The sequence below is a fragment of the Lemur catta genome, chromosome 10, assembly GCF_020740605.2.
Source record: "Lemur catta isolate mLemCat1 chromosome 10, mLemCat1.pri, whole genome shotgun sequence".
Lineage (NCBI taxonomy): Eukaryota > Metazoa > Chordata > Mammalia > Primates > Lemuridae > Lemur > Lemur catta.
In genome coordinates, this window is record NC_059137.1 from 5146604 (window position 1) to 5163851 (window position 17248).

At 41.5% G+C, this 17248-nt stretch overlaps 1 protein-coding gene across 9 annotated transcripts in view; it reads right to left on the minus strand.

The window, feature by feature from the left end:
• NUP214 (nucleoporin 214) overlaps positions 1–17248 on the minus strand; it is a 90342-nt gene that overhangs the window by 7324 nt on the left and 65770 nt on the right. For 5 of the 9 annotated variants that reach the window (XM_045563722.1, XM_045563721.1, XM_045563718.1 and 2 more), the window contains 2 exons: positions 9616–9772; positions 2037–2189 (listed from right to left, as the gene is read on the minus strand). In XM_045563722.1, the coding sequence (XP_045419678.1) occupies positions 2037–2189; positions 9616–9772 (310 nt within the window). Of the gene's footprint in view, positions 1–2036; positions 2190–7543; positions 7837–9615; positions 9773–17248 lie in introns of those variants that run through there. The other 4 variants (XM_045563723.1, XM_045563719.1, XM_045563725.1 and 1 more) reach the window with 3 other exon arrangements.

Consider the following 17248-nt stretch of genomic DNA (forward strand, 5'->3'; position numbering starts at 1 on the left):
AATGCCCCAAACCCACCTAGGCCATAGCCAAATGCGGTAAGAAGAAAACAATCACTCTGGTCTTATCTTTGCAGACAGACAACTCATTCCTGATGGTGGGAGGGGCCCAGTTTTATTAGTTGCCATGTTTGCATGCTTTTCTTCTCCAGAAGAAACAGAAATTTACTAATAATAATAATAAAATTTCTGATTTACTGAGGACCCACTATGTGCCAGGTGCTTTATAACAGTTCTCTTTAATTCTCCAAATAAGCCTGAGGTCATTATTTCATAGGTCAGGGAACTGAGGATCACAGAACAAGTCTAATCTTAGCCAACTGCTGGTGCTAGAGCTGGAATAAAGGTCTGTGTGACTCCAAAGCCCACCACCCATCTCCCCATCATTTGTCCCCCTGCCTCCCTCCATGTCACTAAATCTAACACACTTCCAGAGACAGAGCAGGGGTGCAGACTCAGTTGGCACAGGAGGGCAGCAAAGCCAATTTCAGTCTGTCCACCCTCCAGCAGCACCTCAGATAATCTCCAGCAGTATTATTTTCTTTTTTTCTTTTTTGAGACAGTCTCACTCTGTTGCCCAGGCTAGAGTGCCACAGCCTAGCTCACAGCACCCTCAAACTGCAGGCTGGTCTTGAACTCCTGACCTTGAGCGATCCTCCCGCCTCGGCCTCCCAGAGTGCTAGGATTACAGGCATGAGCCACTGCGCCCGGCCTCAAGCAGTATTATTTTCTAATGCAATTTTACTAAAGGGAGGATGGACACCTGTGGAATTTTTCAAAGACTCACGCAAACCATCAACGTAAAATCCCTCTCAAAGCAAGAAGAGATAATCCTGATGCCTTCGGCATCTGTACTGCTCAGGCAGAAAGGCAACTCCTCTACAGCGGCCTTTCCTTCTGCTCAGTGCTTTAAGGCACCTCCTCTGACAGAAGGAGCTCTCTGAGAGCCAGTGCAAGCTCTGCAACACGAGGGGGAGTGCTTTCCTCTACCTTCACTTCGACGGTTCTGGTTGTCAACTCATTCAGCTCATGAATTTGAAAGGTAGTTTCTCTGTTAGAGTCCTCAATCTAAGTGGTCTCATGGGGCAAATAATCAAAAGGAAAAATACTCTGAAAAGTGAGAGGATATATTTTCTCTAAGGTGGAAAAAAATAAAAGGGTCAGATTCTTAAATCAACTGGGACTTGATCCCAGGATAAGGATCCACATAAGAAAAACATAAGAGTCAAATAAAACATTATCAGGTTCTTAAAACAAAAAGTCTTGATGATCAATGAACGAAAGTTTCTCAGTCAAATTTTCGTATTTGTGTGTGTGTATGGCCAAAAGATCTCAGAGACACAGACAGGGTAGAGGGGCACCTGACAGAAATGAAGCACATGTCTTCAGATCTAAATATACATTGTTCTTATAAAATTTTCAATTGTGAAAATATATTATAAAAAGCACACAGTTTATAAATGTATACTTTAATAGTAACACTAAGATAAAAAGTAGTGCTGGCAATGTATTTTTTGTCTCAGTTACATGGGTGTGTTCCAACTGTGAAAGTTAGTTGACCTATGTACTTCTGATACGTGGACACTGTGTGTGTATACATATGCATGTTATACTTCAATTAAAAATTTAAAAAAGTGATTTGGGAAAGAGGGCAAAATGATTTACACAGAAGAAATTAAACAGATTATCTGTCTTGACCATCACAGGTAATGGGTACCCCAAAAATCTGTGACTCAGGATGCTTTCTTGTTCATATTTTAGTTATTTTCTTGTGTGTTCCTTTCCTGTGGCTCTTCTGCAATTAAATGTTTGCAATGCTTTCTTCCCTAGGAAGACTGTTCTCTGAAGGGCTGCATTGTGGAACAGCATTAGGAATGCAGTAGATGCTCAATAAATATAACTGGAGGAAAGAGTAGCTTCATCCATTCTCCAGCCCTACTCTTTTGAGAGAACCACTCTGGAAATAGTCTCTTCCCAGATATCCATGCATAAATAAATACAAATATACAAATAACCATAACTAATATGTATAGGAGTACCTGTTTTATTTGGAGAGGAAAACCCAAAGCCTTGGGATGCCACACTTCCTCCTCCAGAGCTGAAAGTGCCAGTGGGTTTCTGCTCTCCAAATGATGAGCTGGCAAATCCACCAAATGTCTTGGCCCCACTGTTTCCGAATAGGTTAGAGGTATCTGAAAGGATGAAGACATGTGTGAGGGAGATCAGAGGGAGAGAAATGTCCTTATTTACTTCTCAGAACAGAGAAGGAAGATATCTGCTGGGTGTTGGAAGAGACAGGAGTGACAAGAAGCCTAGGACCCCAGGGAGCTGAGGTGTAAGAGAGCAACAGATACTTTCTCTGATTTTCATGTTTTTAATCATTTTGGCACCAGGCTCCGGTTTCCTGGCATAATTCTACAGGCACAAAATAAAGGGGCAGCGAGAAGCCCTGCTGCAGAGGCTCCTCTGTAGAAGTTCATGCCAGTGCTCCCATGGCAGCAGGTCCAGCCAGCAATGGAGGACCACGGCTCAGCTTCGCACAGGCCTGCTGCCTTCTGAAGCACAGGGGGCTTGCTTTCACTCGTCTCTTCGCACGAGGAGCAACTTCAAATTTTGTCAAACTAGGGAAATTAAAGTTAGAGGAAATCCAAACCAGCATAATGGCTTCTAGCACCTGCTTTCTGCTTTATAGGCAGGTTCAGCATGCTTGCTGCCTAAGCTGCTCAGAGTGGCAGATGAAAAAGGAAAAACCAGGCTGCTCCTAGCTAACCCCTGGAGCAGGGAGACACAGCAGAATGCAAATGAGGACAGCATGGCTTCCAGTCTCATTTCCTCTTTCTAAGAGGGTCAATGAAGCCCTCGACCTTTTAGATGCTTATCTAGAGGGTCATTCTCTCCCTCAACTATGAAATGAATCCACTTGGAGAACTGAAGGGAAAAAGGAAACTACTAAAAATCAAGATGGGTGAGAATTTTTTTGGTCTGCTATAAGAAATGCAAACCCGACAGACAATATACGTAACTAGTTAAAGTCACAGAAGCAGTACTCAGATAATACAAACAGCACACTATATATCAGGATTTTTTTTTTTTTTTTGAGACAGAGTCTCGCTCTGTTGCCCGGGCTAGAGTGAGTGCCATGGTGTCAGCCTAGCTCACAGCAACCTCAGACTCCTGGGCTTAAGCAATCCTACTGCCTCAGTCTCCTGAGTAGCTGGGACTACAGGCATGCGCCACCATGCCTAGCTAATTTTTTCTATATATATTTTTAGTTGGCCAGATAATTTCTTTCTATTTTTAGTAGAGACGGGGTCTCATTCTTGCTGAGGCTGGTCTCGAACTCCTGACCTTGAGCGATCCACCCGCCTCGGCCTCCCAGATTGCTAGGATTACAGGCGTGAGCCACCGCGCCCGGCCATATCAGGATTTTTAAAAAACTTTTTTTGAGGGGCGTGGGAAAAGGAGGAATAACTTATATTTCCCCACCTTGTCCGGATGGGTGTTTTTATTAAAATTAGTTTTTACCCACAACAAGGCAGGGAGAAACTATCCTGAAATGGGGTGCATGTTCAAAGACACAGGCATAAACAGGAGGCAAAATGTATGCTCTGGGTAATTGCTGGGTGGATGATGGAGAGTTGACCATGTCACCAAGTGGAAGTATAAACATCTGTGCAAGACCATTCTCTCCCTAAGCCAATCAGGTGCTCAAGTGGTGAAAGGAGAGGAGTGGAAGGGAACACTCAAAGTCACTCTTCAAAGTCGAGCTGTTGGAAGGGATGGTGCCCCACTAACCTGTCCATTCTCCACATCTTTCATCTGCTCTGCTGCCAACCCACCACAATGGGAGACTCAGCACAGCAAATACTTCTAGCTGCAGTGTTCCTGATCCACAATCCAGGAAGCAAGTGGCCTTACTTCAGGGATCCAGCCACCTCAAATTTCTAGGCACCAGTAACATAATATCAGAGACAGCCTACCACATCCTGGTCACTGCTCTGTAAAACCACTGCTAACACTTTGAGAGCCTGGCTAAGGCCCCATGTGTGGAGCATGTCAGGCACTGACAGCTGGGGTGGTTAAGAAATCCCTTTACATCACCCTCACATTTGGTACCACAGGGTTATCCACCCCTGGTAGAGTCCACAAAACACTCTCGTGAGCAATTTGATCTTTCCCTTAATGGGCTAGCCCAGGGTTACATGTGATTCCTTCAATGGCAGTACATTTGACACTTTTGACACTGGAGACAAAAAACAGGCTTCTTAGCCATTTCTTCTGCTTAGTATTTCAAGAACAGAGGGCTGCAATTTTCTCACTTTGTTACTGCTAGCAAAGCAAATTTTCAAATAGCAAACAAATTCACGTGCAAGATTTGGGGCTGGATCTCCTCCTGGGGAAATTTGGTTGCAACCATATGAAATGAGAAGTGGAATGATTTTACTGGGACAATGAAGAAGACTTAAATTCCTGAGAAGTTAGAGGTCATTTATAAGTCTTTGGGCTTTTCAATCTTTTTCTCTTTAAGAATCCTTTGTCTTTAGGCTGGGCAAGGTGGCTCACACCTGTAATCCTAGCACTCTGGGAGGCCGAGGCAGGTGGATCGTTTGAGCTCAGGAGTTCGAGACCAGCCCAAGCAAGAGCGAGACCCCGTCTCTACTAAAAAAATAGAAAGAAATTAGCAGCACAACTAAAAATATATAGAAAAAATTAGCTGGGCATGGTGGCGTGTGCCTGTAGTCCCAGCTACTCAGGAGGCTGAGGCAGTAGGATTGCTTGAGCCCAGGAGTTTGAGGTTGCTGTGAGCTGGGTTGACGCCATGACACTCTAGCCCAGGCAACAGAGTGAGACTTTGTCTCGGAATAAAAAAAAAAAGAATCCTTTGTCTTTAGGATCTTCATAGCATATTATAGAACAAGCATGAGGTTTGCAGTCACATCTAGATTAGATTACCTAATAGCTGTGTGACCTTGGGCTGGTACTTGACCTTCCTAAGTCCCAGTTTCCTCATACATAAAACAGGGACAGCAACTCTGACTATGCAAGGCTGCTGGGAAGATGAGATAACGCATGCAGAGAACCTACCATGGCATGTGGTAGAATCTTCTCTGTTCCTTCAACCCTCCTTCCATATCTCAATCATGTTCAATATCATAAGACACACAGCAGGTCAGCAGTAGAAAATGAAATCCTTTTCATTTTGCAAACACCCCAAGAATTTTATCACTAAAGCTGTAATTACAGTCATTGGCAGTCTCAAAAAGAGTTCTACATGTTGAAATGTTCATTCAAGCTGCTCTGAAACAAAGTGGCATAAGATGATGTCTGCTTCTCTCTGTTTCTACGGTCAACAATGTCTTTCTTGGTTTTCTCCTAATGGCCCCAAAATAACACAGTCTCTAGCTTCCGCAAAGATGGTAAGTAAGAGAATATATTGGTTGATGGAAAAATATTTCATTGTACAAGATTCTTCTTCACTTGTGAATAAAGTAGCCAGTGAGAAAGCCAGGTTTGTCTTTACAAGGCCATCTGGTGACTGACACCTTGGGGGTGACAAGTACAGGTAAAACTGGCATCTGCTCTTGGCTTCTACCCTGTTGGCACAACATGGATCTTTGGTCTCTTATTTGGCAAAAACACTAGCATAATCCATCATCAGGGCCTGTTAAATTATACTTGACATAAACTAGATATCAATTAAATTCAGTATAAGGGTATCACAGATACCAGATCCTATGTCATTCTACAGGTCGAAAGTCACTAAACAAGAACTCAATGCACACTCTGAAGGGAACTCTCGAGAAGCCCTGGTCCAGGATACTTTCCAAGACATTTTCTTACAAAACAGTTCTGAGGGAGCCTTGTGGGTCCAAGAGATGATCTCAAATGGCTTCTTCATCTCCTGACACAAATGTGTGTTTCAGGCCCCCAAACAAAAAATGACTCTAAACTGTCCTCAGGACAAGACTCAAGGAGGCAACTGGTCCTTATGGGTAACAATTCACAGTTACTAAATTTTAAATGACCCCAAGGGTTAACAGGTTATCTTTGGTGTCTGGGGATGACAGAGAGGAGAAAGCCTTGCAAGGTTTGAGCTTCCGGATGCACAAAATGCCAACTTCAAGCAATGGTGTTCTCTCTCAGCTTGTCTTTCTCGGTCATTGCCATAGTTATCATGACTTCTCAGGGTTAAAGAGGCGAGCTTCAGGACTAGGCAGCCTGTAGCATAAATGCCACAAAGGGAACTGCTGGTTCACTCAATCTGTGGCTCAGACAACTCTCTGCAGTGGAGTCTGTTCCATCTCATGTAGAACGAGCCTAAGTGTGGTCAAATGAGGCACAGCTGGCACGTGTTCTGCTACACTGCCAGGCTGGAGAGGGTCTCAGGAGGAAAGTTGTCCATCACAGCTTGGGAAACACATCTGGACTATATCCTGGCTATGCTACTTAGCAGCTGTGCCACCTCTGGGAACTGATATCCTTATCAGTAAAATGGGGATGGCCACATCTAAAAGCACTGTTTAAGAAGTGATCACCTCACATGTACTGAGCATCTGGCACACAATAAGTGATTAATAAAGGTTAGTTCCCTTCTGCTTGATATTCTGTGAAGCAATGGAATCCAAGGTCTGCAGAATTTCCAGAGAGGTAGAGATCACTGTGGGCCTGACTGTTCCTTAGGCATAAGTGCACAGAGTAGCAGTCTCACATTCATTCCTAAAAGAAGGGTAGGTTCAGACAGTGGATGGAGGGTGCAGTGTGAACCCTGGCACTGAAGCAGGGAGAAGTGAGGAGTGTGCGTACTGACAGCAAGCAGATAACTGGCCAGAGCAGAAGGAATGTGCTGGAGAATTGAATCCCAGTCAGAAGGTACTTTGGGGAGGACCCTGAATTCCAGTCTAAAGTTGGTTTGGACTTTATCTTATAGTCAGTGGGAAGCTGCCAAAGGGTTCTGAGTAGGGAAAGGGGCAAAATAAAAGCAGTTTTAAGATACTCCATCTGGAATGGATTTCCAGGCCACAGTGGAGGAGCCTGGAGGCAGGGAGGGAGTATGGAGACGAGAGTGATCGCCCAGATGCTGGGGGGCACACAGCCCCAGCAACGGGGAGGACAGAAAAGCAGAGCAGGGGACAAACCGTTTAAACGGCAGGAAGGCACCGGCAGAGTCAATTCACACAGCCCAGGAAAGAAGTGGTGCTCAAAGTATCAAATGTTGCAGAGTCACCCAAGGAGAAAGAGGCTGTCACTGGTGATTTTGCAGGAACCATGATTAGTACTGTGGCGAGGACAATGCCTTTCCCCAGATGACTTCTAGCTCCTCCTCCTCCATCGTTCCTGCCTCTTTTCCTGTACTTGATCCTCAGAGTTAAAGAAATTCCTATCCTTTTCACTATCAAATCATACATTTTAGTTTTTAAAAATAAAATAATGTTGTCTTTCTTCTACTCCTTCAAATTCACTTAAACTTCCCTTAAGCATAAATGTAAATTGTTGGTTTACAATTAATAGACAACATTCAGGAGACGAAGATAAACAGGTATCTGGTATCAAGAATAGCTGTGTTTATTTTAAGCCAGAATTAAATAATTAGATATAATCATGTGCCAATAAAAGTTTAACAATATGCTAGGAGACGAGGAGTCTTGGTTTGCAGTGTTTTCCAATTTCCATGGTATAAATGCTCCACCGTGGCTGATTTTGGGCTACCCAACATGAAGTCACTGATGCGGAGTTGGGGAGAGATGTGCTTGGCCGGCTCTCCTGAGTTGGTACAAGCTGATCACGGAGAGAAGGCAATTCTTTGACAGTTAAAGGCCCTGGCATTAGTGATGAAATCAGCTAGGAGCAAAGGAATATTTACAGGGATACGATACAATAAAGTTTTAACAAAATTGGCTAGTAACACAATCTAACAGGTGATAACCTACCTCTGGGATAAACCCGGATTTCTAACTGCAGTATAGCATGTTATCAAGTACCTATTCTGTGTCAGATGCTGTCTTCAGCATGTCACATATGATCTGAGTTCTAGATCTGCAACTGTCTGGCTTTGTGATTTAAAAAAAAAATCACCTAACCATTTTGGATTTGCTTCCTCATTGCAAAAGAGAGAGAGCCATAAAAGGATCATGTTTTCAATGTATGCACTATGGAGCCCCCCAGGCCTGCGGTGACGGCTGGGGAAACCCACCATGTGCACCTTGGGGCTTGTGACCCCTGCTTCAATGTAAACTGACTTTTATGTATTTTCCTTATCAGGATTCTGCTTAAAAATTCATTGGAAAAAAATTTTTTTTTAAACTACTAGACTCGATTTCTAAGATCCCTTCATTCTAGGATTCTAAATCCCTCCTGGCAGACTGAAAGCTGAAGAACAAAAATTTCTGATTCTAATTTTGTCAGATAAGAGGTATGTGTCTCTTGATAAGCAATCTTTCCTTACACATTACTGGAGTGGACAGTGACATCAAAATAACGAGTTTTTGATCTATGGATGCAGAAGGGCAAATCAGGATAGAAAGTTTTGCTTTTAACTGCATAGGCATTAATATTAAGGAAACATCTGTCACGACTGCAGAACATCAGCTCACGATTCAGGAAGATCTCACACAGCACAACAGATGAGAGAAGCTTCATGTGTAGCACATTAAATGAGAGGAGCCGAGACAAAGAGGGCGGTTCCCAACTTCCAATCTCAGCCCCCATCAGCAACAAGATTTTTTTTTTTTAAAGATTTAAACAAATTTCTTTCATTTCCAGCCATGAATAGACAGCTCAACAAAGAATTCTATTATTATTTTTGAGACAGGGCTAGAATGCAGTGGCGTCATCATAGGTCACTGCAACCTCAAACTCCTGGGCTCAAGAGATCCTTCTGCCTCAGCCTCCTGAGTAGCCGGGATTACAGGCATGCACCACCATACCTGGCTAAGTTTTAAATGTTTTGTAGAGATGGGGGTCTCACTATTGCCCAGGCTGGTCTCGAACTCCTGACCTCAAGCAATCCTCCCACCTCAGCCTCCCAGAATGCTAGGATTACAGACGTGAGCCACCATGCCCAGTCTCAACAAAGAATTTTAAAAATTAGCTGGAGAAGAAAGTGCTAGCAGATATAGTTTCCGATGAAAATAAAACCAAAATGTAAAAGATGAGAAATACTAAAAGCTTCAACTTTTGGGTGATGTTTCTCCACAAGAGCTGAATTTTAAAGCAAATTCAAAGACAGCACTACCCAAATGAAAGTCCACATGTTCTTCCTCCCAGTATCCTCAGCTTGTTTGCTGCTGCTCATTTATGCATATCTGCAGGCATTCACTTTGAGTCATTTCAATACTAAGAAATAGCGATTTGGGCCTTGGGAGAGAAGAGGGAGTAGCTCAGTACACAGATCCTCTCCCTGCAGCTCTGATGTCTTTTCATGGCTGCACAGGGCATCTCATTAAAAAACCAAAAATAAAAAAACAAACAGATCACACTGCTGTGGGGTAGATATTTTAAATGGGGCTTCTAGACCTTTTTTTCTTCCTTTTGATATTTGTCACTGAAGCTTTGATAACACCACGAGGATGATAATGGCATTAGGGGACTGAGGGACTGGGAAAACTCTTCTCAACTTACTTGGGGTGGCTGTGGATCCAAAGCCCCCGCTGGCCGAGCTGAATGGGTTTTTGTTGGCTGCATCCTGGCTGGGTTTCCCTCCAAGGCCACTGAAGAAACCTCCCCCTCTTCCAGTGTTTCCAGACCCAAACACGCTACCACTGGAAGAGGATGACTGCTGAAAAACAAAAAGGGCAGGAAGTAAGATAGGATAAGAGGTCATCGGAAAATGGCAGGCCACATCCATGGGCAGGAGCTGCTCACAGCTGGTACAAATGGAAAATATAAGAGAATTCTGATTAGTTCTGGTATGGATGCTCTAACAACCACAGAAGCAGCTGGACTCTGGACAGGGATTTCCTATAAATCAGAAGTTCTCAAGCTACTCTATGTTTGCAGTTCTCTGAAAATGTGATTTATGGTAGGTGGGAACTTACAATGCTTGTGAGGTGAACGTGATAACCACTATACTACGGAAACTCTTGGGAACTTGCAATGCTTATCTGCCCTGCTGCCTGAAGTTTCTGACAAAATGCCAGGAGCAGGAAACCAACCCCATAAGAGATCGACCAAATACAAAAGTTTAGAAACATTTAGAGGCTACTATGAGCACCACTTATTCTGATTCCTCCTGTGTTTGGCTGAACTCATCAGCAACGGATAAGTGATTTATATCGTCTTTCTCTCAATTTGAGCACTTTTATTTCATAATGACTTTCCCAGTGCTGCAGAAATAAGCTTAAATTAGCTCCACTGTTGAAATGATGACCACAGCTGAATTCTGTCCAAGTTCGTAAATCTTATGTTCAGAGGATGCTGCTAACTTAGAGGCAGATGCTGACTCAAAGCTGTATCAGGCACCAGACACTTGATTTCTGTTTGGAAACTAAACCAGTTCTACATTCGAGGGGCCATTCACATTAGCTAAGTGTGTTATCTCCTTGGCTGATAATGCAGAACAAAGACAGGCTTTAGAAACGGGTTGCTGTGCACAGGAACTTCCAGGAGCCCCCTTCAAACGGGGAGCAGAGTGGTGGTGTCAGTCCTCTTCTGTAAAATGGGGATAATAAATTACCCAGCTCAAAATGGCGAGTGAATTAAATGAGTAAGAAACATAACACTCTTTAGAACAGTGCCTGAAATAGAATACATGATCAAAAAAAAGGTTGCTGTTCAGTATTTTAACAATAATAATGAACCAACGATCAAGCACTTTGTATGTGCTATGCACTTTTCTAAGTACTTTCTAAGTAATCATTTAATCTTCACAAAAGTCAAACCTCCAGTGGGCCACTTCCAAAATATCCCCCCATCACTTCCCCCCCTCTCAGTCTGGTCTGAGCCACCTAAACCCAATCCTTTGCCTGGACTATGCAATTACATTTTTTTTTTTTTTTTTTTGAGACTAAGTCTCACTCTGTTGCCTGGGCTAGAGTGCCGTGGCGTCAGCCTCGCTCACAGCAACCTCAAACACCTGGGCTCAAGCAATCCTCCTGCCTCAGCCTCCTGGGTAGCTGGGACTACAGGCATGTGCCACCATGCCCGGCTAATTTTTTCTATTTTTAGTTGTTTGGCTAATTTCTTTCTATTTTTAGTAGAGATGGGGTCTCACTCTTGCTCAGGCTGGACTCAAACTCCTGAGCTCAAACGATCCTCCTGCCTCGGCCTCCCAGAGTGCTAGGATTACAGGCTTGAGCCACCGCACCAGGCCAACTGTGCAACTACTTAACTGGTCTCTGCTTCCACTACAGTCTCTGTTCACACAGCAGCTAGAGTACTACTTGAAATGGCAGTGAGATCCCTTCACCTCTTTTTACAAATTCTAAAAGACCCTACAGGATCTGTCCCTGTCTCTCTCACATCATCTTTTATCATCCTCTCCCTCACTCAGTACAGTCTGTTTTTGCCTTGAACACAGCAAGCTTACTTTTTTTTGCCTTAGGGCAAGGTACTTAATGTACTTGCTAGTCTACCTTTTTATTCCATTTCTTTAAAAAAACCCACAATAACAGTTTACTACAACCGTTTAATGATGAGTAACGGGTAGGAATCCAGTCCAAACATAAAACTATAGGCTTTGCTAAGTAGTAAACTGTCACTGAAAGGAAGAGAGACATGACAACTGATGCTTGTATGTAGAAGGGATCAGACTGCTTGGCTGACTTCAATGTGTCAAGCTGAAACACAGGAAACTGCCAATATATGAACATTCTGCCCTACAAAAAAACTGCAATTTCAGATGGCTCAGCTTAATTTTAATAACATGATTTGATAAAGGCTACCAATAGAAATGAATGGAGTAGATAATTAATATACTTCACTGAAGTAAATATGAATTCAGTTACTGCATCCTCATAAATGGGTGAGAATTCATTCAATTTAACTGCAATATATAAGTTTTAAAACTTAAAATCATGGCAAATCTCAAATATGTACAAAAAGGAGACAGAAGAGTATAATGAACCCTCCACACACCCATCAGCCAGCTTTAACAACGATCAGCTCATAGCCAATCGGGTTTTACCTTTGCCCTCTATTTCCTCTCATGCTTTATTAGAATGAAGCAAATCTCAGACATCTTATCATTTCACGTACCGATTTTCCAGTATAAATCTATAAAACTATAACCACAACACCATTACGACAGAAAAATTTAATAATTCCTTAATATCACTGAATAAGAAGTAAGTGTTCAAGATCCAGCCTCATGATATTGCCAAAAAAATCAAACTTGACTCTCATTAAGCCAAATACTTCACAGGAAGTAAAAGAGGACCAAGGACCAAGTTAACTTGGAAGGTACACCACAAGGATGTAGTCAGCAACGAGATCATGGGAAACTCCACAGGACAAATGACCAGCTTTTTTCAACAACTGAACTATGAGGAAAAATAAAAAAATGGAGAAACATGAGAGGGAAATCTATAGATAAAGGGACTTAAGAGACCAATCAAGCAATCTCAATGTGTGGCCCTTATCTGGTCCTGATTCAAACAAACAAAATGTAAAAAGAGAGATATTCATGAGACTTCTTCAGAGAGCCATTTCCTGACCATCTAACCTAAACCAACTTCCCTGACTATTACAAGCTTTATTTCTTCACAGTAGTTAACACTCTCTGAAATTAAAGACTGATCCCCTTCATCAAATGGAAGCTCTGTGAGCACAGCCACTGTTGTCTTACTCACCACTAATTTCTGCATGAATTATTAAATTAATTTGGACAGATTTTGGTTTCAGTCCTGGTTCTACAATTTATGAGCTATGTATTGCTACCTTAACAAAATATTAAATCTTCTGATCCATGAACATAGGATGTCTTTCCATTTACTTAGATCTTAATTTCTTTTCAACATTTTATAGTATTCATGAAGTTATCTTCTTTTCATCTTTTTTTTTGGTGCCACTCCTACTGGCCAGCTAGACATTGCTTAAGTTTTGTACTTCTTTTGTTAAATTTATTCTACCCCTTTCTGCCGCCTCTCCTTCCAAGACTCTGATTACACATATGTTGGACTGCCTGATACTGCTGCACAGGTCACTAATGCCCTGTCCAATTTTTTTCCAGTCTCTTTGACCTTCATTTTGAATAATTTCTATTTAAATGTCCTCAAGTTCACTATTCTTCTGTAGTATTCACTCTGCTGCTAAGTCTTTCTAATCACTTTTTATTTCACATACTAAATTTAAACATTAAATACAGATCAAGACTTTATTTTTTAAAATTCCATTTTTCTGCTGAGATTCCTTATTCAACCATTCTTTTAATATTTTCCTGTAAATCCTTGAGCACAATAGTTATTTAAAGTCTTTGTCTCAAGCTCAAATATCTGGGTCATCCGTAGGTTGATTTTTGCTAATTTTTAAATTGTGGGTCCCCCCCTTTTTGGTTGCTTTGTATGTTTCATAATTTTGGGGTGGGACTTACTGGACTTTATATATACAATAACAGTGGTAATTGAAGAACAATGTTTTTTCTAGAGAGTGAGAGCTCTCTTTTATCTGTAGGCTACAGTGAGGAGGTAATTATTCGGATTTCACTATGGGTTGATCTGGAACTGAGTCACAGAGGTAAGACTGAGTTCACTACTGGTTAGCCCAACCATCTCTCTGCTTAGAGTTTATTTGTCAGGTAAGTATCTGAGCTTGGAGTCAGGAGGCAGCTGGGCTGCAGCATCACCTTTAGACCCAACAATTCCAGGCCACAAGAGAATGGAAGACTGTAAATTCTGCTTTTTAGTTTTACTTTTTTTCCCTATCAAAAGCGGGGGAGTGGGTAGCAGGATATTTATGCCAAACAAATTACTGTTGCACTTGCAAGTCTTTCAGAACCCCAATCTGATTTTTTAAAAACAGCTTTATTGGGATATAAATAATTCATGTATATATATATAATTCACTGATTCAAAGTATAAAACTCAATGTTTTTTTTTTTTTCGTTTTTGATCTTCACTCTGAGAACCTACTCAAAGATTTTTGGTATGTCATTATCAATTTTTAAAAATTATGGTAAAATACATATAACGTAAAACTTGCCATTTTAACCATTTTTAAGTGTACAATTCAGTACCATTACATTTGCAATGTTGTGCAACCATCACCATCTATTTCTAAAATTTTCATTACCCCAAAGTGAAATTCTGTAACCCTTAAGCATTAACTCCCCATTCCCTCCTCCCCTCAGTCCCTGATAACCTCTAATCTACTTTCCGTCTCTATGAATTTGTCTATTCTAGATATTTCATATAAGTGAAATCATTTAATATAATATTCGTCCTTTTGTGGCTTATTTCACTTAGCATACTGTTTTCAGACTTCATCCATGTGTAGTATGAATCAGAACGTCATCCTTTTGACGGTTGAGAAATATTCCATTGACTGCATATATCATTTTGTTTATCTGTTGACACGTGAGTTGTTTCCAATCTTTTTGGCTATGTGAATAATGCTGCAATAAACACTGGCATACAAGTATCCGTTCCAGTTCCTTTCTTCAATTCCCTTGGGTACTCTATTAATACCTTGGAATAGAAGAACTGCTGGGTCATATGGTAGGAGTACTATGTTTAGCTTTTAGAGGAACCACCAAACTATAGCAGCTGTACAATTTCACATTCCCACCAGCAATGTATGAGGGTTCCAGTTCCTCCATATCCTTGCTAATACTGGTTTGCTTGTTTATTATTTATTTATTTGACAAGATCTTGCTCTGTTGCCTGGGCTAAAGTGCAATGACATCATCATAGCTCACTGCAACCTCAAGCTCCAGGGCTGAGGCAATCCTCCTGCCTCAGCCTCCAGAGTAGCTCGGACTACAGGTGCTCACCACCACACCCGGCTAATTTTTCATTTTTTGTAGAGATAGGATCTCACTACATTGCCCAGGCTCCTCTTGAACTCCTGAGTTCAAGCGATCCTCCCACCTAGGCCTCTCAAAGTGCTGGGATTACAGGTGTGAGCCACTGTGCCTGGCCTACTATGGATACTCTTATCCATATCTTTTGATGAGCAAAAGCACTCATTTCTGTTCATTATATATTCTGTTCATTATATATATAGAATTTGCTGGGTCAATAGGGATTTTGTGTGTGTATGTGTATGTATGTGTGTGTGTATATATATATATATATATATATATATATTTATTTATTTATTTATTTTTTTTTTTGAGACTGAGTCTCACTTTGTTGCGCGGGCTAGAGTGCCATGGCATCACCTAGCTCACAGCAACCTCAAACTCCTGGGCTTAAGCAATCCTCCTGCCTCAGCTGTAGCTGGGACTACAGGCATGTGCCACCATGCCCGGCTAATTTTTCTATATATATTTTTAGCTGTCCATATAATTTCTTTCTATTTTTAGTAGAGACGGGGTCTCGCTCTTGCTCGGGCTGGTCTCGAACTCCTGAGCTCAAACAATCTGCCCACCTCGGCCTCCCAGAGCACTAGGATTACAGGCATGAGCCACTGCGCCCGGCCGGGATTTTGTATATTAAATTTTGATACTGCCACATGGTTTTTCAAAGTGGTTGATATGAATTTATACTCCCACTAGCAATATATGAGAGTTTCCAGTTGCTCTTTTCCTCACTAATACTTGGCATTGTCAACTGTTTTAATTTAATCTGGGTATAGTTACCTTTTTTTCTTTTTGATTTGTAGAAATTCCTTACATACTCTGAATACAATTAATCTTTTGGTTATATAGGCTACAATTTTCCTATTTCACAGCTTGTTTTACCCTAAAATTAAAAAGGCTGTAATTTTAATGAAGTCAGATTTTCCTTCTGCCTGAGAAATGTCCCTTAGAATTTCAATTTCCTTCAGGTCTGCTAGACATAAATTCTCTCGGTATTTGTTTATCTGAAAAAAAAGTCTTGATTTCACTTCATTCTCTAAAGATACTTTTGCTGGCTTTAGAAATTCTAGGTAGACAGACCGCATTCTGGCTTTCACAGTCAGTGCTAGGAAGTCAGCAGTCAGTCCGACTATGGCTACTTAGAAGGTAACCTGTCTTTTTTCTCTAGTTGCTTTAAATACTTTATCTCTGTTGTTCTGCAGTTTCAGTAAGCTGGGTCTCAGAATCAATTTCCTTTAATGTTACTGCATTTTGTGTGGCACTTACTGGGCTCTTGAACTTGTTGTGAGTTGCTATTATCTATTAGTTTTGGAAATTTGTCTTTTTCTCTAATATTGCCACACATTCTCTCTCTCTTCTCCTTCTGGGACTCTGATTAAATCTATGTCAGATTTTCTCCTGAAGGATTTTTGTTCTCTTTTGTATTTTTCATCTTTTTTGCTCTCCATGATGCATTACAGGTAACTTAATTTAACCTACTTTCTAGTTCAAGGGTCACCAAACTATAGCTCAGGGGTCAAATCCAGGCCACTACCTGTTTTTGTAAATAAAGCTCAACTGGAACATAATCATGCTCATTTGCATATTGTCTATAGCTGCTTTTTTTTTTTTTTTGAGACAGAGTCTCACTTTGTTGCCTGGGCTAGAGTGAGTGCCGTGGCGTCAGCCTAGCTCACAGCAACCTCAAACTCCTGGGCTTAAGCGATCCTACTGCCTCAGCCTCCCGAGTAGCTGGGACTACAGGCATGCACCACCATGCCGGGCTAATTTTTTCTATATATATTTTTAGTTGTCCAGATAATTTATTTCTATTTTTAGTAGAGACGGGGTCTCGCTCAGGCTGGTCTGGAACTCCTGACCTCGAGTGATCCACCCGCCTCGGCCTCCCAGAGGGCTAGGATTACAGGCGTGAGCCACCACGCGCGGCCGTCTATAGCTGCTTTTGCACTTGGTGGCAGAGATTAGTGGCTGTGACAGATGGCCTATCGCCCTCAAAGCCTGAACACTCACTATCTCACCCTATTCTAGTAAACTACTACTGTTTTCAGCTGGGTCTAATCTACTCAAAATAGATTCATTGAATTTTAAATTTTAATTATTGCATTTTTATAGAAATTCTATTTGTTTCTTTTTCAAAGCTGCTATGACACTTCTTATTTCCTACTCCTTAATGGTATTTTCAAGTTTGTTTTTTATTTCTTTTAAACAAGTAAAACATAGTTGATTTATAGGTAGTCTTTGCAAAGGTATTTCTGATGTTTATTCTGGCTCTTGCTCATAGTTCCTTATTTCCTTGTG